Here is a 26330-nt window from a genome sequence, read left to right as displayed (position 1 = left end):
TTAAATAATCAATTTGAAGATTAAATATTTTATCCTTTTACTGCAGGATATGCAAATCATTGCATTCTGTTTTATGCACGTTTTTTCACAGTGTCCCAACTTTTTTGGAATCACTGTTGGACAGCAAAACCCGAACCTCAAAATAATTTAATTTAATTTATTTTCTGAAATGTATTTTCTGATGTCTTGTTGCCACCCTTGCAACCACATTTAAAAGACATTTTATTGAAAAAGCAATTAATTTGAAAATAATGGGCATTTTAATCAAAAATGAAAATAACAGCCCTACTTTTGACACCGTATTGTTTTCCTAAGAACATGTGGTTATACATTTGCCTGTACGACAAGGGGCAACTTTTTGAAAAACTGTATAAAGGTTGCAAGTTTGGTTTGTTATTCTCCAGATATTGTTGTAACATGACTTCTCTTCTGTAGGCATCTGGTGGATGGAGAGAAAATGGAGCTGAACAGAAGAGAGGTGCCTCTATATGTAAGTGCCTTTATGTTTCGCTCCAGTCTGTCTGATGTGTAGGTGGTCTCGTGGTGGGGTCTATTTGGATATTGTTGGGCTGAAAACATGAACCCTGAGAAGCCGACTCCCATATCAAGACACAATTCTGTGTTTATTAGAGCACTCTAGTCTCTCCCTGCAGCCATCTCTCTGCCCTCTCCCACCACTGCTTCTCCCTCTGTGCATTGGTTGACTGGCGAGCCTTGTGTCGCAGGTGAAACCCAAGCCAGGAGGGTTTCAGTCCCTGGGGAAGCCAGGCCTTACACAGCCGGCTCACCAAATGACAAATCCCTCTGAGAGCGTGGTGAATGAGAGAATATACCTATTTGTTTCTTGTAGGGTTGTCACGATACTAAAATGTTCAACTCGATACCGATACTCAGGAAAATATTCGATACTCAATACCATTTTCGATACCACAAGGATAAAAACGAAGACCTCAAAATTTAACAGAACCACAGGTTAAATATTTATAATAAAAACAGTTGTGCAAAAAGAAACTGCAACTATGATAACAAGCTTCAGGTCTGAGGTAGTGCAAAAAATAAATAAATACAATAAACAATAGCAATTAGAACAATATTTTGAGGTTGTATGGTTTAGCTGCTTAATAAGTTGTTGGATTGATACTTTTGAAAATGAGTATCATATCCGGATACAACGTTTTCGTATCGATACTTTTTTGAGTATCGATACTTTTGACAATCCTAGTTTCTTGGCATTTTTTTATGTAAGGAGTGCATGAATTGTATAAATTTCCTATTTGGAACCATGTTAGAGTGCAGGTGTAAATGTTTTTATAGTTTTTTTGACATAGTAGAACTCTCTCTGCTACTTTTATTTCACCATCTGTCTTCCTTTTCCCCTTCAATCTTCCATATCCGCCATCTCTCTCTTTCTCTTTCTCTTTCTCTCTCTCTCTTTCTCTCTCTCTCTTTCTCTCGCTCTTATTCTCCCGTTTGTGTGGAAGCCTGGGTGGGCCAGGCACTGAAGCGTTGCCAGATTTCTGGTAAGCAGAGTGTCTGCTTGTTTTGCTGTGTCACCAGTTTCAGAGGTGGAGAGGGAGGGAGGTAGAGAGGGGCTCGCCTCGTCTCTTGCTCATAGAGGCTGATTGAGGACCGCTCTGGAAGCCAGGCATGTGAATCATTACGGGCTCTACCGCTTACACATACACCTTCTCCATTAAGAGGAAGTGGCGTCTCCACCCTCTAAGGTCACAGCTCAACAGGGGCAACTCTCGCTGCTGAATGAGATCCAGATTTCAATGCCGGGCTTTGTGTATGTGAGCCACGGCACGCTGCTGTGCTATAAAGGCTGTTATTGTAACAGCCGTGGTAAAGTGTTATGGTGCACCTTCCACGCATGCAACACAGTGCCAGGTCCATACTGTTTGGCCAGATAAATGGATGCATTGAATCGCATCCAGAAAGTGTGGCAGTTCCTGTGTTTGGGGAGGGTTTATTGAGCTCTGGTGCAGGACAAAGTGATTTTGTTCGTCCTGAGCAGATGTGTGAGTAAAACTGATCCCCCTGCAAGAAGACTGTGTGCTCATGCTGGTGAGCTGAAATGAGAGAAGTCCACATCTGATGTTTGAGAGGAATATACCAAATAGGGGTGTGCCATATCGTATCGTTTATGAATATACCGGTAAAAATGCATATCATTATATTGGCAACATTCCTACTTCTTTAAGTAGTGGCGTAAGGCTTTCCCATTAATTACCTAGAATGTATCAGCCCGCCGGAGTCTCGTGTGCTGCGCTAACGTCACATTTCAAGCTACTGAAAGTATATTTACAGTAACTATTCATAATATAAAGTTATTTTGCGTTGTGCCTCTGTCTGTGTCTGTCACCCGTCATAACCCAACCCCCACCTCTCCGCCCCTCTCCGAGACATGCACACAAATTCACACTCTTACACACGCGCACTAAATATTCTGAGCTGATGTGCCTACCTGTCTGTATCAGTACCGTCACCACATCATCTCTCCGTGTGCGTCTGCGTGTGCAAGTGTGATGGAATAGTGGCATTGAATGTGTGAGAGGCCACCAAATTTGGGCTTTTATGAAAAAAAAATCTCCAGGGGGGCATGCTCCTGGACCCCCCTGGCCAGCTATTTTTCAACACTGTGTGGCTACTCCATGTCCTAGTGGAAAGCCCTGTTGACTGTGAAAATGTTATGTGAGGTGTTTGCTCACATTTAGCTCTCAAAGTGGATGAGATTGATGCATTGTACTTAAAAATGTACAAAATTTTCTCCTGGTGGGGCTCCCGGACCCCCTAGATGGTTATTTTTTATTATTTGCTAATATTCAAGAGTCAAGAGTAGTTTTTTTGTATTTGGCAACTGTTGGGATTTGCACTTTACACTACATTTTAGATTTATGATTGATTTTATATTTTGTTGAACAGTTTTTATTTATTCATACAGACTTAAAAAATCATATTTTCTATATATTTCTCAGTATTTTGTAATATCGTCAAGAATATCGTTATTGCAAAAATTCCCTGAAATATTGTGATAATCTTTTAGGGCCTTATTGCCCACCCCTAATACCAAAAAACAAATGCTTCTTAATTTTTAATCATCTCTAGCAGCATGGCCTGTCAGCCTGTTAGAGCGTCCACTACATTGGTTCAGCCTGAATTACCTCACAAACTACAGTGTATTTAAAAAATTACCAATTTTGCTCAAGCATTCATGGTCCCCAGAGGAAGGATCCTACTGATTTTGGTGTGACTTTTCCTCTGCGATCCAGTGATTTCAGCCAATATCAGCCCGATACTAATACTTGGCTCTGCACATGCCTAGTTATGAGAAAAATACCTCAACTATTTGAGGACATGATTCTTTTGTACAATCATTCATGTTTTTATTTTTTTATTTAAAACCAATTACCTGCAAAGCTAACGGCATGTCCTCAGCTGTACAGTACTGTGGGGTTGTCAGGGTCAGTTCAGTTTAAGTTTCTGCTATATTTAGAATATTTTCACCACTTTACTTTGCTGTCAGACAGCCCTGTTTAAGTTTACACAGGTGAACTGAAGCTGTTATCTATGATCTTGTCAAAGCAACCAGACTCCATTGACAAAACCAGTAATTTTACCTCGCAGAACACCACTGCCACAGCTTTCATGTCAGTACTCCTGCCTGCTTCTACAACTGCCATCTACTGTAGGAGGTCTAATAATTACCCATAATCCAAAAAAGTTGGGACCCTGTCTAGTATGTAAAAAAAACCCAGAATGTGACATTTTTCTAGTCCTTTGTGAGGTATATTCATTTGAAAACTGTTAAAATAAAACTGTTAAATCTTTGTTTTTGTAAATATACACTTTGAATTCTGAATTTGATTTTGTTTTTTTAAACACTGCATCCCAATTAATTTGGAATCAGGATCACACACTGACTGACTATAAAATGAAGTACCTCATATAACCCCACACTGAAAAAACCCAAACTGTCCCATTAATCTTGTTTCTTTATAGCAGCTTTTATCTGAACACAGCACAACTGCATGTTCACAAATGGAGCTAGATTAGCTATATCCTTGTTGTACCATGTTTGTACAATTGCCTGCATGTGTTGATAGTGACAGTTATCACCATGCTCTTTGAGCTAGCAGCTATCTCTGTATTATGGTTTATGATTTTGTGTCCCTGTAAGTGCTGCACTGATCATGTTTGCCATGCTTTTCACATGTCATACAAACAAAACCTCACCCTGCCAGTCGTTTATTGACATCCGATAAGCTGGTCAGTCATAAAAGAAGAACAAATAGACATTAAAGCAGTTTTCTCAAATATTCCAAACCTAAAATATTATAAATTCAGTAAAAGTTTTGCAACAATTCCATGCACTCATTATGTAACAAGGAGAAAACACTTGGCTGCTTTCAAATGAAATGTTTGTGGCACCATGCCAGCTCCACTGACAGCATTTCTGACATGTCGACTAGTTATTAGTATCTAATTTGCACAGCAGATTAAATCAGAGGTATGTGTCTTACAGTTCTAGCTGTCACCCTCAAGGCTCAAATGAGATTCTGGTCCGCTGAGTTTCTTTTAGCTCACTGCGGTAATGTGTGACTCAAATATTTAAAATGTTTTCACTTAGAAATGTTCTTAGGAGTTTGAAAAGGCCTTTTCCTGATGTGTATGCGTGTTTGTGAATGGTCCAAGCATGTGTCTTTCCTCAGACCTCTGTTGGTGTCTGATCAAAGCTAAAAGTTCGAATGATTTATAGCGACTGTTTGAGGATTTCAGCACACTTCATTTTCCACTCTAACTCCTCCTTGATGAGACAAAATGTCATTTGTGTCAGTTTCCTAACAGAAATACTACACTGTGAAAAACTGGTAATATTTAAAAACAAAAAAAATCCCTGCTGACGTCAGGCTGTCTTCTCACTGAGGGGACTGACTGTTATTGGAGCTGTTTTTGTTGTTGTAGTGATCTTGCTCCCCTGACGTCACCTACGTGTTGCACTCAGGAGATCATAGCACAGACCTCTAAAGCTGATGACTGCTGGTTTCCTGGAGACCACAGGCAGCAGATCTGACGCTGTTTTTCCCCGCTGAGTGGACAACAACATGGGGAGATTATAAAACTATGTCACTGGGGTATCATGGATATGGTGTTGTAATGAAGAAGTATATTAATATGCAGCACTTGTTATGTCATATTATGGTAATCTTGCAAAAAGGTACATAAAACTCCAAACAGCCAGCAAACAAACAAGCAACAGTGATGATTAAATAGATTTATTCAAAACAACATGAAACAACAGACAGAAAAAGGAAGAAAGAAGCCAAACACAGCAACACAGCGTCAACATGGAGAACAGCATCAAAACAAATAGATAAAGGAAGTATCTGATTAATTTAGAAAAATAGAAATAGAAAGTACAGAGGGAGGTTTGACCCTGCAGGTCATGAAATTACTGCCTTACAGTAGCAGGTAAGAGGTGTGTTAGTCTAACTTCATGCTTTATTAATGTACAACCTTTATTCTAAAGATACTGGGATGCTGTGTAAAAAAAATAGTGCTTCAAATGTAGAATTCAGATTCAATATTTACAAAAACATTAAGGTTACCAGTTTAAACACACACACACACACACACACACACACACACACACACACACATACACACACATATATATATATATATATATATATATATATTTGTAATTTCTTTGTACTGTTCAATTGAACAAGAAAAGAAAAACAAGAAAAATGAAAAACAAGCACTATTTGCACTGTTCATGTGCACTACCTAACTACCTAATAGCACTTACATCCCAATGGACTCACACTTAACCCATGGCACTAACTTGTGCTGTCTTTTGACTTCATCTTTGCTTGTGTTGTATTTACTCTCAAATGTACTTTGCTTCGGATAAAATCATCTGCTAAATGACATTGTAGAATAGTAGAAAATTTAGCAAAAAGCACTTGCAAGTCACTGTATTTTGCCATCTGTTGTCTAGTTTCTAGAGACTATATTCATGTAAATTACTTTTTCAAAATTGGCTATTTTCCACAGTGCATCAGTCAAATTATAATGTATGAACTTTTTGGCAAAAGCTACAGACAGTTATTGTGTTGTTGGTTTTGCAATCTTGACAGAACCACTTTAATACGTGCAAAGTCAGGCTGAATACAAACTTTTGTCACAGCATGATATGACCCATGATTAGACGAGCATTTCCAAATATTGCCGTTGAGCCTTAACCCCACCAACCATACCTGTGTAATGTTCTGAGCTGAGTCAGCTATAGTGAGATAGAAGGAGCTCTCCTTCTCCTCGCACGTTATATCACATTAGATCCATGACCCAACCATTTTCAATTGAAAATGTTATTTTATTTATAACTTCTTTAAAGATGTGTATATATATATATATATATTTCTTGTCAACATTTTTCCAAATAGGAGGCTTTGGATGGTTCTTCCGCCTGACTTCCAAAAGCAGATTATATAGATCGTTATAAAGATAAGTTACTTTATTAATCTTATCTCCAGGGTTTTCCCTCTAGCTGTTCACGTGTAGCTGTATAGCAGCTATGTTTAATAACGTTTCCGCATAAACCTCCCTTGAACTTGATTCTTTTAGATGCCACCAGACAAAGAATTTGATACTCAAAACATCACTTGGTGGTAATTAGATATAGTATGTGCACAGGTGCATTATCTAGTGTGCATTTTTTCCTTATATTAAGGTAATCTTACACCGCACAACTCCCTTTTTAGATGTGTATCAAGCTCCTGTTCTAATGATCTACCTCCTCATGTTCCATAATTAACACAATAAGCCTGACCTGAGAGCTGCACATATAAGGAGGCATGAGGTAAAACCACAAGGTGTTAAATATTTCATTGTTACTGGATCAGGTTGTGTCACGATAGAGCTTCGGAGAAAAGGCCATAGATCACATCAGTGTGACGTCTTATTGCCAGCCAGCCGTCCTCCTCTCTCGTCCCCGAGGCGCAGCAGATACAGTTAGGATCAAGCAAATTCTGTCTGATCCAATTCTACCTGTGTAAACTAATATTATCTGAGCCTGCTGCAGATTGGTGAGAACTACAGCCTCCTTGAAGGAGTGGAAACAAAATCAAAAGATATTGAAAATAAGCGTTATGTACACATAGCACATATGTTTCTACATCTCACAGCCATTTAAATCTAAAAGCAGGAGGACAGTTTCCAAATAACACAGATAGAGAATAGATATATGTCATTGATTTTAATGTGATGTACCGGAATATTGCTTATCAAGTTATAATAAATAGAAATAACTTGGGGGAATTATCTCTAAAATTGATGTTTACTTTGAAAACAGAAAGATATTCTGTCTCGTTTCAACAATATTTATGAAAATATACTTTCCAAATGTAAGATAACGACTGATGCCCTGTGTCTAGCTAGCCTGGTAAGAAATCAGGAAGGCTGCACAAACAGGCCCGACATCTTATCTTTTTCTTAGGTGGAAAAACAATTAGTGATAACATTAACAGCGGTAAGTGTGTGCTAAGTGGTACTGCAGTACACCACTTAGTGCGCAGAAAACACTGAGAAACTGAGTCAGACCTCTATTATCAGTCCAAACAAACAGCCTGCGAACACAAGAGGTCAGTTTCATTTCTAATCCATGAAACACTCAATAAGTAACTCTGGAAAGATCCAAGAGTTTCGGTGCAAAGCAAATAAATAGCAGCCTTCTACCAGTTTAATGGCTCAAACTCTATTCTATAACTATTGTTGACTGTCAAGGTAGGCCAGAGGAACCTTTTACCTATATTTAGCCTACGTTAACAAGATGCATTTTTTAAAATTTATTGAATGTGCCTAGACGTTATCTGTGTCCTCCTGCAGGCAGCTTACTATCTGGTTTATGACCAAACACCTGTAAAACCAATCAGAGCCTCAGATGAACTTTGTGTTGTGCTAATGAGCACATGTTAGCATCTGGGCAGTCCATGGCCTAGAGGTTAGGAATCGGCGAGCAGAAATGTGCTGTCCACTGCTCCTAAGCATGGTGTGTTCACTTGTATGTAAAAAAAGATGGGTTAAATGCAGTGTCTGAATTTCCCCATTATGGGACTAGTAAGGGAATCTTAAACGTAATCTTAACACATGCGAGACATCTGCATGTAGCAAATTTTTTTTTCACATCTGATTTGGATGTGGCAAAAATGCAATAAATGCACTTGTTTTGGGGCTTTTCTGGACATTTTTCATGGTTTATTTGATAGTGACAGAGAGAGAGAGAATGTAAGGCGGAGACAGAGTGGAAGACATGCAGCAAAGGGACCTCAGGCTTGATTCATTCCTGGTCTACTGCAACAAGGACTCAGCCTGAGCGATCTGCACTCTACAAATGAGCCACCAAGACTCCCTGCAAAAATAACTCTTATAAGCTTACATTTTCATAATTTTCTAATCGTTTGGCTTTTTCAAAAATTACCTGTAGGAGAGCTTTATTCATGTACAAATGTCATTGTTTCCTGTCACTGCATGCCAAAATAAATTTAAGCGGACATCCCTTATAAATGTGCCCAGTTACATCCAACTCTCTAAAGATTAATTTCACTATAACTGCGTGTGATAATAAGCGTTGATCTTTATGAATTGGGCCGTCTTTACAATGAGGCTCATTTGCACAGAAAAGGGCCGATTATGCACCAAATGTATGCACATTACAGTACCTCATTTAAATACATGCAATGCAGTGCATTTCACCCTGCTTAGAGAATTTTCAATTATTCCTTTGTCTTGATTGTGCAGGTTCAGCAGCTGCAAAAGCAGCACAGTCCTTTTGTGCATTCACCTCTGTGGTTTGTTTAAAGATAACAATGTAGACTATGTTTAATCCATACACAGTCTAAACTGTAATTATAAACTGTGCATGCTTCAGTCTCTTTTATTTAGCTGCTCTCCTTCTAAAATGTTCTAAGAATTTAGACTCAGTGGTGTGACGAGAAGCCACAAAATACAGCATGGAGTGGCCTGAGAAGATTCTTCAAATGTAAAGATAACATGACGTATGCGCTTAAAATACATTTTGACATAACTGATCACATATTAACAATGAGGATAAATTAAGGATGACCCCATAAATCACCAGATAAAGACCTAAACTGAGCACAAGAAAACACAAGATAAGGAAATTGCACAAGCATGGAACTCCAAGTATGCGATCCCTCTTGAACTTGAGCGATACACTCTGAGCTAACCCTCTTGTAAAGGTCAGTCTCTGGGGGAAAATAATACTGGGTAGGTGAAGTAAATCATGTGGTTTCCATTTTTGGTAATCTATAATGACATTGAGGACAAAAAATTTACTTTGTCAGTGACTAAGAGGCATTACATTCACTTTCTATCATGTTGCATTGGTTAGCGAATGCTTTGACGTCCTGTGCTGCAGAGACAAATCGTCTTCTGCTCGGTGTCTTCGTGGTGATGCGGGTCAAAGCAGAGTTCAGATGAGGTCAATAACAAAACAAGGTCAGTGATGTAACAGAAATAATGGATCTCATTATGAAGGTGGATCATGCTCAGTAGGGAGCAGCTCACTCCCATTGTGAGAAAATGACCGGTGTCTCTTTTTCTTCCTTGTGCCTTGCTGCCCAATTTTTCTCTTTCATCCAGCACAATGAGCATATAAGTAAACTTTGTGAAACTAGATGTAATCAGAACGTGTCAGCAGGGTGATAAGGAAAGAGAAAGCTGTGTAACTGTCTAAAAACGACTTGGGTATGTTGAATATGTTGTTGAGTTGTGTTCTTACATATTCCCAAGTGTTTTTCCAACTATTTTCAAAAGAAAACCTGTAATTTAAATTAAGGTGCGTTTTATTTTGTCACCTGTCAGTGGCTCCATATCGTTTCATAAACTGACTTTTTCATCCAGTTTTGATAAACATTTTTATGATACATTTGTAGATTTAAAAAAAAATCTTTTTCAACTACATGTTTCAACTGGATGAAGAATTTTAGTCATCAGAGAAACAAGCTGAGAACATGCTAGTGGTCGCTCGGCCCGCAGCCCCTCTGGGATGTTTTGTGTCCTCCGAACAGCATCACGGAAACAATGATTTTAATGTGAAACTGCTTTATTCAATGGTTTTAATTATTGTTTTTGAGAGAAGGAGACTTCTGTGGATAAAAACCTCCTGAACAATGAAGACCTCTCCTATGATCCCACGCTACTCCAAAATTGCACCAAGCTCTGTCTTTTTTTGTTGTTTTGATTGAGAGACCCCTAGTGGCAGAACATTACACATTGTACATTTAAGGCCTTGTTTGTCTTGTTCTGACATGAATGGATTTTCTTTTTCTCCTCTCAGGGACAGGTGGAAGCCCATATGAGGTTACAAGCAGGCGTTCCTGAAGATGCAGAGTTTTATGTCGTTGTACAAGGCTCTAAACTCACACACGTGACTGCAGCAAAAAGAGGAGATGATGGGCTGACCCTCTGTTTCACAGTTCCAGGTATGTCCTTATTCAACCTTTAAAAAAAACAGTCTTACCCTGCCAATAACTGCGTATCCATTCACATATTTTAATGCAAATTGCTGAAAAGAATCAAAGAACAAAATTGGATAAAACTTTCTCAATTGTGCAAAAAAGTTTTTATGCTCGCTTGAGGAGATTGTTTCTCGAAAATGAGTTGATGGGCTAAATGGGATATAGAAACATCTTCATTGAATAAGTTCTGACTTAATAAACTTTTAACCCACGTGACTGATCAGGTGTTTCCACTCTTGGCAAAAGCACAATTAAAACTTGCACAATTTAACCAAATTCCAGCAGACTTCTCTCCATGTTCCTCTCGTAGATCAGTTAGATGGTCAACTGTTTTCAGTTAGCAATCTCTAATTCTTACGCTCTGTTTACTGGCAGCCATGTATAGCTCATAGCGCCAACTTCTGATGAAACTACACTTTGCATAGCCTAGGCCTGGGACGATAACAAATTTTGCTGGACGATATATTGTCCCACAAATTATTGCCGATAAACAATATTATTGTCAACATGATAATATATCATAATAATGCACACCCTTTCAAACACAATACACTTTTATTTCTCAGTGTTTTTTACCATTGTAATTGTAATTTTAAGAACGTTTAAATATCCTAAATAAATAAAACAAACATTTTTTTTTATTTTTTTAAAAGGGCAGCATTTATTTTGCGATGTAGCAAACTCCACTTTCTGTGAGCGCACAGCGTTTATATTGACTTTGTCGACCAGTGTTGACTGTCGGGACGAAGGCTCTGCATCTCCAGGTGCAGTTTTTTTCCCCAGCTGGGAAAACTGGGTCGGGTGGTTCTGCTTTAGATGGGCATGCAAGTTTGTTGTGGTGGCTTTTTTTGTTTCCACCACTTTTGAACAAATTCGGCATACAGGCTCGTCCGTGTGTTGATGGGCTCACCTTTTTCATTCGGTTTGAAACCAACATATTCCCACACCAGGGCTGTGGCATTTGGCTTTGCAATCATCTTTTTTCCTTGCGTTGCTCCGCACGAGGCTCACCTGCTGCACTCTGTGTGTAGCCAATGCTAGTGGCCCAGCCTTCCCCACAGAGACAAAGAGACTGGATGACTGACAGGAGGGTTCACTCCGCTCATTCTGCTATGGAACAAAAGCGCCCAGGTGCTGAGATCGAGCACAGAGTGAACCCTCTTGTCATCCAGCCTGCTTGGCGGCAACAGACGAGGACAACAAACACGCATGCGCATGGCGATATATCGAGGCCGGCAAAATTATTGAGTTCATTTAATTTATCGTGCGATTAATTGATGTATTGATTATCGGCCCAGGCCTAGCATAGCCTGGTTTATTTGCTCCAAACTAGGGCTGCACAGCATAGTGTTCCAACATCGACATTGTAATGTGTAGCTCAATTGTCCCCATGGCAGGATGGGCAAAACCTGATAAGGCAAATAAATTCAAACATGTCATGCTGCAACTTTTTTTGCTGCTTGATACAAAGAAGTAAAAATTCCTGTCGGCTGCTTTTTCAATTTGCAATATATATCACATAAAAATATTGCAATGTCAGTTTTTTCCAATAGCAGCCCTATGCCAAACCAGTTATTGCAAACCTGTCTTAGTTTGGATTTCTTTTTTGCAACATTTAAAAAATTAGCTTGAATAGAAACATGACTATTGTCTCACCCCTCATATCTCCCCTACAGGCCATGACCTTGTGGAAGTTGTCTCTGTCGCAGCGTACTGTTACGCAGAGGACCAGGTCAGGCCATGCAAGGGTGAAGCATCTCTTGAATACCTCAGGGACGTTGCCCAGGAGGCAGCAGAATACCTGAGTGCAAACAGGGACCAGCTCGCTCCGCAGAGCTACCTCCAAGTCCTGAAGAGGTTTTCCACATGGGCACAGGCAGCTGACGAGGAGCTCCCCGCTGCAGCGCTGGACTGCACTGAGAAGGATTTGCAGCTCAGACAGAGTTTGGGTGATGGAGCTGGTCTCAGGCAGCTGGATGAGAAGATCACGCAGGCTATGGCCAACATGGATTACCCTCAGCAGTGGAAAAACACGGACGGCCAGCCAAGAGAAGGTAATGAAACAGGAAGTGGGAGTGTAAGTCATGAACTGAGATGTTGTAGATTTTTATTTGCCAGAGGTAATTTTATAGCAGCTCCAGTCCTTGTCTGTTATTGATGCTTTTTGATACTTTTAAAGCACAGATTTGTCTGCATGTTGTGCTGTATGAATAATTTAAACCTCAAAAACTAAACTAGTCAATTCAAAACAAAGCACATTCAGGATTTTTTTATAAGTGGATTTTTTTCTTTCGCTTAGAAGAGAAAGGATGTTTAGCCTTAAAACATCCACTCGTGTTCTAGTTTCTGCTCTTGAGCTTCCCGGATCATTTACAGAGGTCAAACATCAGGGATTCCCCTCTGCTCAGCAGATAAGAGGACTCAACTTTTGAACTCCTAAAGGAGTTTTTTGTTCTTTCTTTTGTTTTGTTTTTCACTTTTTTTTGTTTTGCTGTTGTTGCTTGTATGCACATCATGGAAATGTTAGTTAAGGCTGGTTCACCTAAGTTCAGGAACACATATTTTCTGCCTTATCTCTAGTTGTTTAGAGCCACACTTTGGCTCTCATCAACCATATTTTAAGGAAACAGACCAGTTTTCTGCAGTAGAAAGGAGCTAATTGATCAAGTCTGTGATTTATCTAGAGTAAAGGGGAAGCTGCCTGTGGGAAGACAAGCAGATTTTTTAAAATTTCCACTACACTCTTCCACTCTTCCCATATTGGAATCAGTGGTTTTGTTAAAGTCTCCCTCCGGGCATGTTTTAAATATAATCTTCGGTTAATGGTTAATATTTAGTTTTTTGTGGTTTTCCCACATTAAAAAATCTGAAAGCCCATCTACTTTTTCACCCTCACTGAGAAACTATTTTCTTCAACACGTCAGAAATAGATTAAAATTGCCATGGCTTGTTACAGTTGATCTTAATTTCAGTTTCACCTTTGAAAATACAAAATAAATCGCTCGTATCTTCTACAGAACTGATTTTTCTCCCACCACATCCACTAAAATGCAAGTTTGTCTGCACTGCAGCCTATGGTCAAAGAAATCCACCACTTTATAGGTTTAGGGTTTTTACAATATGCAACATCTATATGTTCAAAAGTCAAATGCTACCAAACCAGTGGTGGATTATAACTATTTACATTTACTCAAGTACTGTACTTAATTACAATTTTGAGGTATTTATACTTTACTTGAAAAGGTATATTAAGACGTTAAAATGAGCACTACCTTTAGAAAATTAAAACACTGCTCACATAGATGCATCAATAATAATCCAATAAGAATATATTTAACAATGGGCGGATGAGTGGAGCCATTCTGCATAATGAGTACTTTTACTTTTTATCCTTTAAGTACATTTTGATGCTGATACTTTTGTACTTTTACTTTAGTAGTAATTATGACTGTATGCACAACATTCTTTATTTCGTCTTATATTTAAAAAAAAAAAAAAGTTGACAATTTACCCCAAAACAAATGCTCAATGCTTGGACATCGTTCCTTGCTGCTTGCGACTATATCTTTAAATGATTTGTGTGAACTTCCTTCCCCTTTAAGGAACATATTCAGGTTAATATCATCGCAGTGGTGTTCTGGTGTTCAGTAGGTCTGAAACCCAACATGAGATCTGACTGATCACATGATGCTCAGGACCAGCCAGCCAGCCTGGGCAGAGGCCGGTGTGCTCCAAAGAAAGAGCAATTACTGCCATTATTCCTCCTCAGCCAGATTAGAGTTGTCTTGCAGACCTCTGCATCTATTAAATCAACTCCCACAATCCTCCTCTGCGCCGCACTCCTACTCCTTAACACCACAGCTGTGTCGGAGTTGTTTCTGGCGTCTGGCCCCTAGATTTTTTGTTATTTATGATGTTTCATTATTTCAAAGCAGTGAAGTGTTATTATTTTAAGAAATGAGGTAAGACGTGCCAGGGTGCCACTTTATATTGAGCACAGCTGCATTTTTAGAGATTACATCTCCTGGTATGGAAAATATACTGAGCTGATATAGATAATTTATTGCCTTTGTACAATTCCAGTTTGTTTTATTTAGCATGGAAAGAAAAATAAAAAGATTGGATCCCTTTCAGATCTCTCATTAGACAGCAGTGCTGTATATGAACAGGACTTGCACAGAAAAAGAAAATGTGCATGCAAAACACGGGTGCAAATGCAATGCAGATGCAAAGTAGCTGTTGGCCTCTTGTTTCTCCGTGTACTATTTACTGGCCTTTTCCTGACAATGGCATTCCTGTTTGTTGAACTTTGCATGAAGAGCATGTTCAGCATTCACTCCTCTCAGTCGCTCGAATCTGGGTCACAATTAACAACACCATTGTGGAGGTGACGGGGAGTTCCAGTTCAACTCAGGGCTCCAGCGACGGCACATTGGAGGGGAAAAAAGACAAAATAAGAGTTGAATTCTTCCGCACATTGTTTCTGAGTTTGAAAGATAGTGTCATGGCAACCTCCAGCTCTCACCCACACTTGAAGGGAAAGCTCAAAGATAAAGTACCTCTGCTCCCCGCTCTACAAACTGTCTTTCATCCCGTGCTTACAAAACAACCAGGGTGTGTATGGAGGGTTTGTGCTGAGTAGTGATCAGCAGTAATGAGCCATGCTGTCGCCACCCTGTACTGCATGATATGAGTAAGAGCATCATTCAGAGTGATCCAGACTGTTTATATACCCTTATACTTACTGTTTATACTCCCTTGTACTCCTGCAGAAGGCAGCAACTGTCTAACAGCAGGTGTTTGCTCCCACAGAAACATCCCGTTTTTCTAGGCACTAATATTATTGATATACTGCCGACCTTGTGCAACCGAGACTTCTTCATTCCTTCATGCATGGTGGTTTATTACTGCCGTACATTCCACACATATGCAGCAGATGATCTGTACATCTGAGAGCGTATGTGTAGAATAACACACCCTGATCAATGTGACAGTTGGAGGAAAGGTTTACTTTACAAAAGTATAGCATGAATGGTTTAGATGCTGAATATGACTGATATGAGACAGATAACAGATATGATGGATGATATTAAAATGACACTGAGTTGAAAAGAAAATAGACCTTTTCTATGTCGACTGGGTACCAGTGTTGCACCATATGCACAATATCACTATGCAAAAAAAAACAGGAGGCTGCTTTCTAAAACAAGAGAAAGAAGAGGGAATTTATTTTATGAAAGAATATAATACATTATTATGCATTATTTACATTGTGCATAAAAGTATTTACATTGTTAAACAATTCTAGAAATGATAACTGAGAAAATAAAGAATAAATAGGAGAAGAATCCCACAATGGGGAAATTCAACCTCTGCATTTAACCCATCCTTTTTTTACACACAGTAGGCAGCACATTGCTGCGCCCAGGGAGCTGTGCAGGGGGGTTAGGTTGCTCAAGGGCACTTCAGTCCTAGACCTGTTAGTACCGGGATTCGAACTGGCGACTCTCCAGTTACAAGCTCGATTCCTAACCTCTAGGCCACGGACTGTTCAATATCGGTCAAGTGCTGAGCTTTTAAATAAAGAATAGATAAAAACAAAGAAAATGGCTAGCTTAATTTCTAAATCAACCCAAGCATCATTTTCTACAAAATGTATCGTTGTTCACAGACATAACAGATTTGACTGATTTTTAATATTTTAATCTTGAGAACATAAATAAAAAGTCAGTGCGGTAATTCACAGAAACTTGCAAGATCAAACATGACGTCAGATAAAAACAAGCACAGCTGGTTGCACTTGTGTGATTGAGAAAAGGAACTGTGAAGAAAGTCGTAGCTTTTAGTAAAAAGTTTTCATTCCTGCAAGTATAGCATTAATATATGCTACTTTTTGTTAGAATGTGTTCATTATAAAGTTTCTAATCTGTTTTTTCTACATAGTTTTTTCTGCATAGGTTTACAGTTTGTGTCTTTCACCATAAGTATATATTGTCTTTAGAAAAGTGCATATTAGGAAAGCAAATTATAGCAGACTCTCTGTCTCAGGCTCAAATGTCATGCATATTCTTGTCATACTTGTTGAAAAACCTGATGTGAGAAATAGCACATGTAAGCATTTGAGCCTGCCTATATAAGATCATCCTGCTATTTATTCTTCAATCATTCTGATGCATGTGAGGTGAATCCGGAGCGCTCTGTACTCTGTACCATTTTACTCTGACCATTTAGCTCTGTTCGTAACATATAAGTGCATTGAATGACATCTCTCCACTTCCTGTCCTGTGTCATCAAACCACAACAAACACGCTTCATATCACCTTTTGTGTAGGTTGGCTTTATGTGTTTACATTATTGCAGTCAGTTAATATAACTTGAGATGAAATTAGCCCCTCTGTGTACTGAATCAAGAATAGATTTTGAATCACAAATCGTGACCTCAAGAATATAATCAAATAGTGAGAAACCAAAATTCAAAAGCTTTACATAACTGCTGAAAATCTAATCTATTTCACTATGATTGCACCAATAATTTCAGGTAAAACTGCAGTATGTGTTATGTCTCTGCCTGCTGTCTTTGTCTCTTTCTTTAGCTGCTGAGCTTCAGCCCAAAGAAACCCTCCTTCACCTCGCAGTGCGTTTAAGTTTGGTCCATCTCTCCCGCTTCTTAATCCACCAGCCGAGAGGTCAAAGGGCATTGACCTCACCCAATCAGGAGGGAGACACACCCCTCCAGTTGGCTCAGAAGGATGGACAGCATGCTATGTTCAGGGTGCTGGCAGCGTAAGTTTAATTTTATCTGTTGTCTTATTTTTGACACATGAATACTGATGATTACTTCTAATAAGGCTGAATCACAGGGGAGCTTCCTCTCAGTCCTGTTAACCTCGCTTCTGTAATCTTTCTTATAACTCATCAGCCCTCCAGGTCCTGGCCCCGTTCCAGGTGTGTGGTGTGTGTGGTCCGACAGCTCCTGCATGTTGAGGTTTTGTCCCAGGACGGACTCCCTGACCCTGACTGTGCGGCAGACAGCCGGAAACTGCCCTCAGGACAGCATCATGGTCCTCCGAGACAGACTGGGAGACCAGAGCATTGTCAAACTGGTGAGAGAAAACCACCAGTAACACCTTTATTTAAAATCCTTATTGTAATCTAATCTAGTGTAAAATATAAGACAGAAACGACTGATAAATATTCCCATGCGTCTGTGCATGATGTAATGTGTCGCTTCTGTGGAGGTAAGGCCATTTGCACGGGTTTTGTTCCGGATTGTGTAAACAAAAAAGCCCTTGACTCCCACACACTTTAACATGCAATCAGACTTTTTGATAAGAGTCGAGCAAGTGACGGCAAACAAAGAACTATTGCAGCTATTGCAGCTCGTAAATCAAAAGACATGGGAGGATAACATGAAAAGGACAGACAATATGTTGGCGACAGTTTTACAATATTTAGTCAATAATTACAACAGCATGACTCAGGCTATAAAACTCTCTCATAATAATGGTAATGGTAAATAATGGGAACAGGAGTAAATTGGAAATATAGGGATTATTTGCTGTAGCTTGACATGTCATCTGCATATAGAAATGTACTTTATATCATACCATAAACTGACATAATTAATTAATTTGCCAAATACATACAGTGGTCATGTGGTGACGCCGAATACATTCTTATTAACACTGAAAGTAAGATGTTAATGTTGGACTTTTTTGTAGGCTAATACTAGCCCGATACCACTGGCCGCTAGCCAGTATCAATCACATTGCAGTTAAACAAATCAAATAAATGAATAATACACGTTTTAGTTAGTCTCTTTTAACGGCATTGAACTTAGTTGAACTTGGTGCAATTTGAACATGCAAGACGTTATATTATATTATATTATATTAAACGCTGTACAGTATTCCATTATACAAAATATAAAATGTATAAATTTCAGTGTTATGATCAAATTGTACATGAAATTGTTTCGCATTTTGGCTCAGACAGTGCAGTAGTGTTGGCAGTACACATGTTGGAACCACTTAACTGGTAGGAGCCAGTGGAAGATGATTCCTGGAGAATTTTTTGTGATATGATTTGCCAATCTTTTTGATGCATTCCTGGTAAACAAAGATGATCTCTTGTAGAGGTAGGAATCACCAGAGGCCCCACGATACGATTTTATCCCAATACTTGAGTCACAATGCAATATTATTTTGATTTTAAGCATTTTAAGCGAACACTCTGTTAGGATAACTCCAATTTTTGAGTGAGGTTAGACTGCCTGTTAGAGCGAATGGCTAGCTAACGTTACTGCACACGGTGGTCAGTCAGCCTCCACTTGTTTTCCAGCTGCACGTATTTACTAAATGTTACAGTAAGAATGTGTTAGACCTGCCTTCAAAATAAAAGCAGTGTTCAGGTAAACATTATTTTACAGCATTTTCACAATCATTAAATTCATATACATAAATGGAAGCACATAAAGGCTATTCTATTCTATATTTGAAAAAATGTGGAAACAAGTAAAACTTAATAAATAATAAAGGAAATAGCTCAAGCTTCTTGATGGTCGAGACATTAGTATTTCAACTGTGAGAAGCCTGGACAGACTTTAATAAGGACTACATTTACAAAGGCCAATGTGACTTCAAAGTGAGTACACCTCCTTAGAGTGTTAATAAAAAGAAGTTTGAATCCCAAAAAGCTAAACTCTGAACACTGTTAGTATTAATTACTAACCTGTGAATTACTTCCTGTCGCTTAACACATTTAGCTTTCAAAAAAAGAGCACATGGCTGTGTTAACAGAATCCACCCCAGTATGAATAAAATATGCAATGATTAAGATGAAAGTTTATGATGTAAAAGTCACATTACAATGTGCAAAAGGCCAACAAATTTAGGCTTTTTACGGCCATCAGAACACTAAATATCGATACTTTACGATACTATGCTGTATCGTTTCTTTTCCCCCACCTCTAATCTCTTGACTGTTAAAGTAACAGCAGTTGAAATAACTACATGACTGATTGAACATGCTGTGCATCATTTACCAGTCTTACAGGTCAGCAGACTGTGACAAAGGCAGCGTCCATAGTCGAGTTTCATACCGCTCAGCAATGGTTACATGTCCCATATTGTCTCACATGAAAATACTCTTTGTCCCTGGATCTGGTAACTCTGGTTGGCAGGAGTGTTGGGGGTTGCACATGTGAAGGGAGTATGCACTATGCATGCAGAATGGTTGTAATCTTACCAAATTCCTATTTAGTGGGATGCTGGATGCAGTTCAGTAAAATTATCCTACCGTAACCAAAACATGCCATAACACCCAGCATTGCTTTTTATTTACTGTAAATTTCCGGACCATTTGCAGCCCTAAGCATGAATACATAAGTGTTTCATATCATAATTTTACTGTTTATGCTGATATTGATTTCTGTGTTTATTTTACAGTGCTTCTGTTCCAACATAAGATGTTTTTCTTTCAGATCAATGTGCTGAAAGCTGACAGTGAGGCAGACAAGAGAGGCAAAGAGGAATCCCTTCCTAATGATGAAGGTAAAGAGACTAAATAAAATTCAGAGTTGCCATTTATTAACCTTCAGACTTATTTGCTTAGATTAGGTTTGATTATCAGCGATTAAAGTATGTATCACAAGATGCTTTTTGCAATAATCGACCTGCATGAGAAAACAGTACAATGCAGCATAACATTTCAGATTTTACACAAAGAGTCCAAGTACTTGAATCTGTACCAAATTACACTAATTGTAATTAAATACATGTAATCCGTTGTAATCAAGTGTCGGTATACCCATGGTACTCCTGCATGACACGCAGATGTGCATAGTACAGACAGCTGCAGTGTTCTCCCTCATGTGCCACACGTTAGCTGTCACATGGACGCACCAGCTGTGAAACATGAGCTCCGAAAAACACACAGAGACACACACACACACACACACACACACACACACACACACAAACATAAGACTCACAGATATATTTGTGTCTGGTGCTGACGTTATTAAATGATTCGTTGTTGACAGAAAACGAATTAGAATAATCAATCTTTTAAGTCATTTATGAAGCAGCTTTTCAATACTTATTATTACTTATTACTGTTTTTTTTTAGCTTGGTTTGTTTGTAAGCAGGATTGCAGAAAAACTACTGGACTTATTTGAATGAAACAGGACAGATACACATATTGTTTTTATTTTAATTACATTGCTAACAAAGGGCATCTGTGCTGCATTCAGGTGATGTCGAAAAAAACGAGTTCCCAACTGAGAAAATTCATGTGAAAGACTCAGAGAGTCAACAAAAATTTGGGTACACATTTCATGGCTAACCTGATCCCAGAAACATGTTGTTTAGAAGCTCAGAGCATTGAAAAACAACACATTTTCTTTATAGCATCAATGTTGTTTCCACATTGTGACTTAAAGATAATAAACACACCAAAATCAGAAGAACAACATGGTAACTCAGGGACCATCAAAGCAGCAAGTGAACGCCCCGTTGGCCTTGGCAGAGGTCCAGACTCTCTGAGTGCCATTATAGGTACATTTTGATTTAGAACATGTTGGACAAAAGAAGCAATGCGAAGATTTCTCCCTGGGCTCTGGCTGAGAAATTTTGAAGGACATTTTTCTAAATCTTTTCTTCCACTATGTATATATAAGTGCATGTCCATTTATGTAGACTGAATGACTATTTGGTTCATCAAAAAACTAGAAGGGTATGGGGTTATTTATTGAAATTGAATTCAATAGCCAGCAAAACCTACGGATTTGAAACCGAATTTTAGATTTGCAAACTGGAGTTTTCAATCCACAATAACAATACTAGTTACAAGTGTATTTTACATGCAATAAAACATATGATTACAGTGTCAGTAGTTTTCCCTTTTTTTAATGCATTATAATAATAAGGACACATAGTAACCCCATAGAAGGCCACTTGGAAAGCGATGACCTCCAAAAGGCCAAATGCCCGATCTTGCAATGCTACAAGTGCAAAAATAATTATTGTATACACCCCAGAATTCAGGTCCCCTCCAAATTTGAATGGGTTCCACCTTGACCCGTAGTTTACCCTCCAACCAAGCTTCATGGAAATCAGGCTTTCCTAAAACCTAAAAACTGGAACTGAAACCATAGCCTCCTTGTCAGAGGTGATAAAAATGAAAAAAATACTCAACAATAAGAATAATCAGTAGTTGCAGCCCTAGTATTGCCATCACAATGGTCTCTGCAGGCACAAAGAGCTCTTATTTGCTGTCTTGTCTGTATGCAGCTGTTGGTGGAAAGCGAACCACTTCAGTTTAGCAAACATTTGACATCCATCACTTACAACCTAAAGAGACTAAGAAAACACTTCCAGCAGACACCATAAAAGGCACGCTCTCCTTTAGGCTTGTGTTTGTTCTTCCTCAGAGAGTTCGGAGAAAACTTAGGGGGCAGATTGTTTCTTTTTTTTGCCCCTATGGTGACATGCTCAGACAGGCATGCAACACACACAGAGGGAGACCCTTGCAGATCTTCCATGCTGCTACTACCTCTATTATTTCTCTAACTCACAAACACACGAGCTGTGGACACTGCTTTTGGTAACCATAGAGATGGCACATGGCCGTATCGACTCATAAAGGGAAGCAGGAAGTGTACCTCAGTATTGACCTTAACCCTGTACCGACTTCGGCAGCCGTCCATTAATCCTCTCGAAATAACAACCACACAGTAGGGAGCATGTGCTCTTCCTCTGGACCTGCTGCTTCGCACGAGCATAACATCTCCTCGGCCAGTTTTCCATTCCTGGATAGTCAAGTCACATCCAGAGGAGGTTGTGCTGTACTGCTCGTCTTGGGAGGAGAAGTGTTATGCATCAACTTCTGGTAAAATATTTTTATTTTACACAGGTGTTAGCAAGGAGGAGAACAGGCTGGTAGACAATGTGAGTATTTATACCAATATATATATGAGTCTGTGTGAGTGTGTTTGTTGTGCGCTGTAGATTTGCCTGTTTTAGTTCGTTGATGGGTCTTGCATGCAACTGTGATTACATCTGTTTGTTTTTGAGTAAACAGCACTTGAGTTTTGCTAAGAGCAATGCTTCCTCTGTGTATTTTCTGGTTTGTTTAAAGGTATTTGAAGAACAGCTTGTTCTTTCTTTGGATGACGAGGACGATGAAGAAGAGTACACATCTTCATTATCTGGTAATTTTTCTCCTCTTCTCTTCTCTTCTCTTCTCTTCTCTTCTCTTCTCTTCTCTTCTCTTCTCTTCTCTTCTCTTCTCTTCTCTTCTCTTAAAAGGACAGTTCAGATTTTTTTTTAGGTGTGGTTGTATGAGGTTCTTATCCATAGTCACTGTCAGTTGTAGTAGTACAGTTTGGAGTACTGGCACACAAGCTGAACAATGTACTGCTGTCGATGGGGGTAGCAGCAAAATGTATTTTAGCCACCCAAAAAAAGGCAAAAATTAATCTGAGTTTAAGTGTTTGCTAAAATCAACATTTTCACTGCTGTCAATCCTTTGTGATAAGGAACTGAAGCTGTTGTTTATGCTCTTGTCACCAGACTCCTTTGAAAATAACAGTAATTTTATTTTGCAGAACACTGTAGTTGCTGTTCTAAAGCTGCCTTGATCATTTAGTTTTTTTGTGTTATTGTGTGACTTTGGTGTTTTGAGGGTTAGTTTGGATTCACCAAAGTCACACAATAACACAAATAAACTAAACGATCGAGGTAGAGGTAGACTAATGACTTCTGTTTTCTGTGGGGTAAAAATGACTGTTTTTGTTAATGGAGTCTGGTGGCTTTGACGAGAACATAAAACGGCTTCAGATCCCCCTGTGTAAACTTAAACTGGGCTGTCTGACTGAAAGGTAAAGCAGCGAAAATATTCTAAATATAGCTGATGTCGGTTTTTTTAGGTGGCTAAAATATGCTTTGCTGCCCTCGTTCACAGCAGTGCATAGCTTAGCTTCCATGCCCTTATCCCTGTCTGCCTCTTACTGGGGGCGTGCCGACTGCCATCTACTGCAGCTAATACACTGACTATGGATAATAACCTCACACAACCCCACTTCAAAAACATCTGAACTATCTCTTTAAGAGACATGGATGATTTTTTTGGCGAACAAAACAGCATCTCATCCAAACCAAAATGCTGTTTCCATTTTAATATTATGGCAATAATACTCCTGCATCTGGTTTCAATCCCTGAATATGTAGAGTTATATCCAGAAGACTTGATGTTGTGCTACTGCTACTCTTCCTGGCTGGACGAGAGGGGGAGGGTGTTAATGTCATGCATCAATCTCTGGTTAAATATATTTTTTATTTTGCACAGGCATTAGCAGGGAGCTCCATGTGGCTTATATAATGAATGGGTAATTCATTAAAACAACACAACAACATATTTGTGGCTGTGCTGAACAGCAGGGTGTGGGAACAAGGCATAATAAGCTGGTTGAGGAGCCCTAACTGGAGGCCTCTCTCTTATACGCAAGGCTCTGTTTTGAATCACATCATAGGAAATCAATACACTAACTGCTGCACGGACACAGGCAGCTTCTGTCTGAGGCTGATGAGCAGTTTTGTTTGATTAAATGGACGTATTATCCTTCTGGAGTCTGGCTGCAGGTTTGGGTCTTCCACAGCGACTCAGTCTACGAGTCCAGGAATCTGCCCTGTCATTGGGACAAAAGCTGCAGGAATGGGGTCAGGCGTGTCCCACTCAAACTTTGTCTGAGCCTGGAGATGCCCCCTCCTCTGGCCTGTCGCCCTGCCCTCCCCTCCCCCAACTCCCCTGCATCAGACAGTGGAGCTCTGTACTTGAATTGCGAAGGGGGGAATGTTAACAAGCTCAAATGTCATAGGTTTACAAAAGCTGACATTTTAGGTGAGCCACATACATTAACCTTGAATTCTCTTAAAACACACGGGTGCACGAAAGATTGAAGAAGCTTAGTGAGCGCAGACACTCAGCGGCCTGTGAAATCTTTGAGGAGGATGCTTTCAGGTGTTGCCACAGTTACAGCGAAAGCTAATTTCCTGTGTGCTGTTGTGGAAGAATGAAGAGTTTGTTGTAAACTCCAGAGAGCCCATAAACTATGTGGCCATAAACTGAAGTGTGTGTGAGTGTGTGTATGATAATGTGAAGTAGTGATGAATGATAACACATGGGGCATTGATCCCAATCATTCCTCCTTATGCTGGGTTCAGACTACACAAGGTTTTTGACTTGAGGTAGATTGCTCTGTGCTCCCATTGCAAACAAGATTTAAACATGCTATTCTTTATGTTGAGTTGTTGTGATTCGTCCTAAGTAGGGCCCAACCCATATGGGATTTTTGAGACTGATGCCGATACTGATTTTAGTCAGAAACTGATAGGCCGACATAGTGATTTTTTGAAGTTGAATGATAATAAAGCTTTTTTTTTTATGGATTGTGCACCGTTTTTTCTCTGCAAATGTACCCAGAGAGCTGCTTTCTCAAACATAAAACTTTTAAAAATAATATTTAACATTGTTATACATTGTTATACAAACAATGAATTACTAATTTTCAGCCAATTCTATAAAAGATAACTGAGAAAATAAAGAGTAAATATGAATAAAATGAATTGCTAAATAAGCATCGTTACTGTTCAGTATCAGTCAATTGCTGACTTTTTTTTTTTTTAAAAAGGGGGAAAAATGCATAAAAAAATCATGCCAAGCAACGTTTTGCTGCATTATATATTGTGTAAAACATTTCCAAAATGGCACATCAAACAACATATACACAGATACCGATACGCCTATGTTGGCCTATAACATCAGTCAACCGATATCTGTCGGACTCTAGACGTAGCTGTAGCTGGTTTATAACCACTATGACACTCCTACAGGGATAAATCGATAAATAGATTTATTGGTGCAGTTTTTCTAAGCCGACACCCAACAATGGCCAGATCGTGCTATAACTGTCATTAAGAACTGCAGATTCTTCGAGACAGACGACACAATATTCAACCAAGGGCTGAAAAAACAAACAAAAAGCCTGTAGAGAGCTAAAAACATTATTTTACAATATTTTAGCACGCTGTGCAGACCAAAGCGGACAAGTAAGCAGCTGTTAGCTATGTGTTAGAAAGCTGTGATGCTTGCAAACATAATACTGCAGAGTTTTATGATTTATTTATGTTGCATACTGTCAGAATGCTTCAGTTTAACTGGCATTTGGATATTTAATTTAGTAACAAAATGCTGCTCCATTCTTACTGCTGATGTCTCACGTCTCATTGCTTGAATCCCCTTTTGTCTTTCTAAAATATACGTTCTTTTGATTTGGCAATATATATATATATATATATATATTTATATATATATATATATATATATATATATATATATAAAGCATGGATAAGGATTATTTATGCTGTTGGTAGTGCATTCTGCCACAGAGCATCTCTGAGCCAGTTTTCTGTTGTTGGCTAGCAGAAGCAATTTACAAGGAGGCACCTGCACGCCATATAAAGTCAGTAAGTGATTAATTATTTTCCCCTCTAATGTGGGCAGGACCTAAATGCGCTTCATCTGTATTGCTCAAGTGTTGAGCTGAATATTTTTATTGTGATGACAGCGCCTCAAAGTCTCTGTGGTGCATGAGTTGTCATCAGAGTTATTGTTTTTTCCAGATCTGTCTAAATGATCTTCAGGGTTTCTCTGGCTTCGCCGACATAACTCAGCAGTGTCAGTTATTGTTGGAGCTAGCCGCTGTGACAATTAGTCTACCAGCTGAG

At 39.1% G+C, this 26330-nt stretch overlaps 1 protein-coding gene across 1 annotated transcript in view; it reads left to right on the top strand.

Annotated features, from left to right (window-relative positions):
• Window positions 1-26330, top strand: part of arhgef28a (Rho guanine nucleotide exchange factor (GEF) 28a) — a 63195-nt gene that overhangs the window by 2500 nt on the left and 34365 nt on the right. The window contains exons 2-9 of the mRNA XM_059358054.1: window positions 436-490; window positions 10364-10508; window positions 12221-12598; window positions 17138-17327; window positions 17464-17647; window positions 20026-20095; window positions 22459-22493; window positions 22684-22756. Coding sequence (XP_059214037.1) covers window positions 458-490; window positions 10364-10508; window positions 12221-12598; window positions 17138-17327; window positions 17464-17647; window positions 20026-20095; window positions 22459-22493; window positions 22684-22756 — 1108 coding nt within the window. The 5' untranslated portion in view covers window positions 436-457. The remainder of the gene's footprint in view (window positions 1-435; window positions 491-10363; window positions 10509-12220; window positions 12599-17137; window positions 17328-17463; window positions 17648-20025; window positions 20096-22458; window positions 22494-22683; window positions 22757-26330) is intronic.

The sequence above is a fragment of the Centropristis striata genome, chromosome 19 (assembly GCF_030273125.1).
Source record: "Centropristis striata isolate RG_2023a ecotype Rhode Island chromosome 19, C.striata_1.0, whole genome shotgun sequence".
Classification (NCBI taxonomy): Eukaryota; Metazoa; Chordata; class Actinopteri; order Perciformes; family Serranidae; genus Centropristis; species Centropristis striata.
The sequence above is the reverse complement of the archived record's forward strand: the minus strand, read 5'-3'. Positions and strand labels throughout refer to the sequence as shown.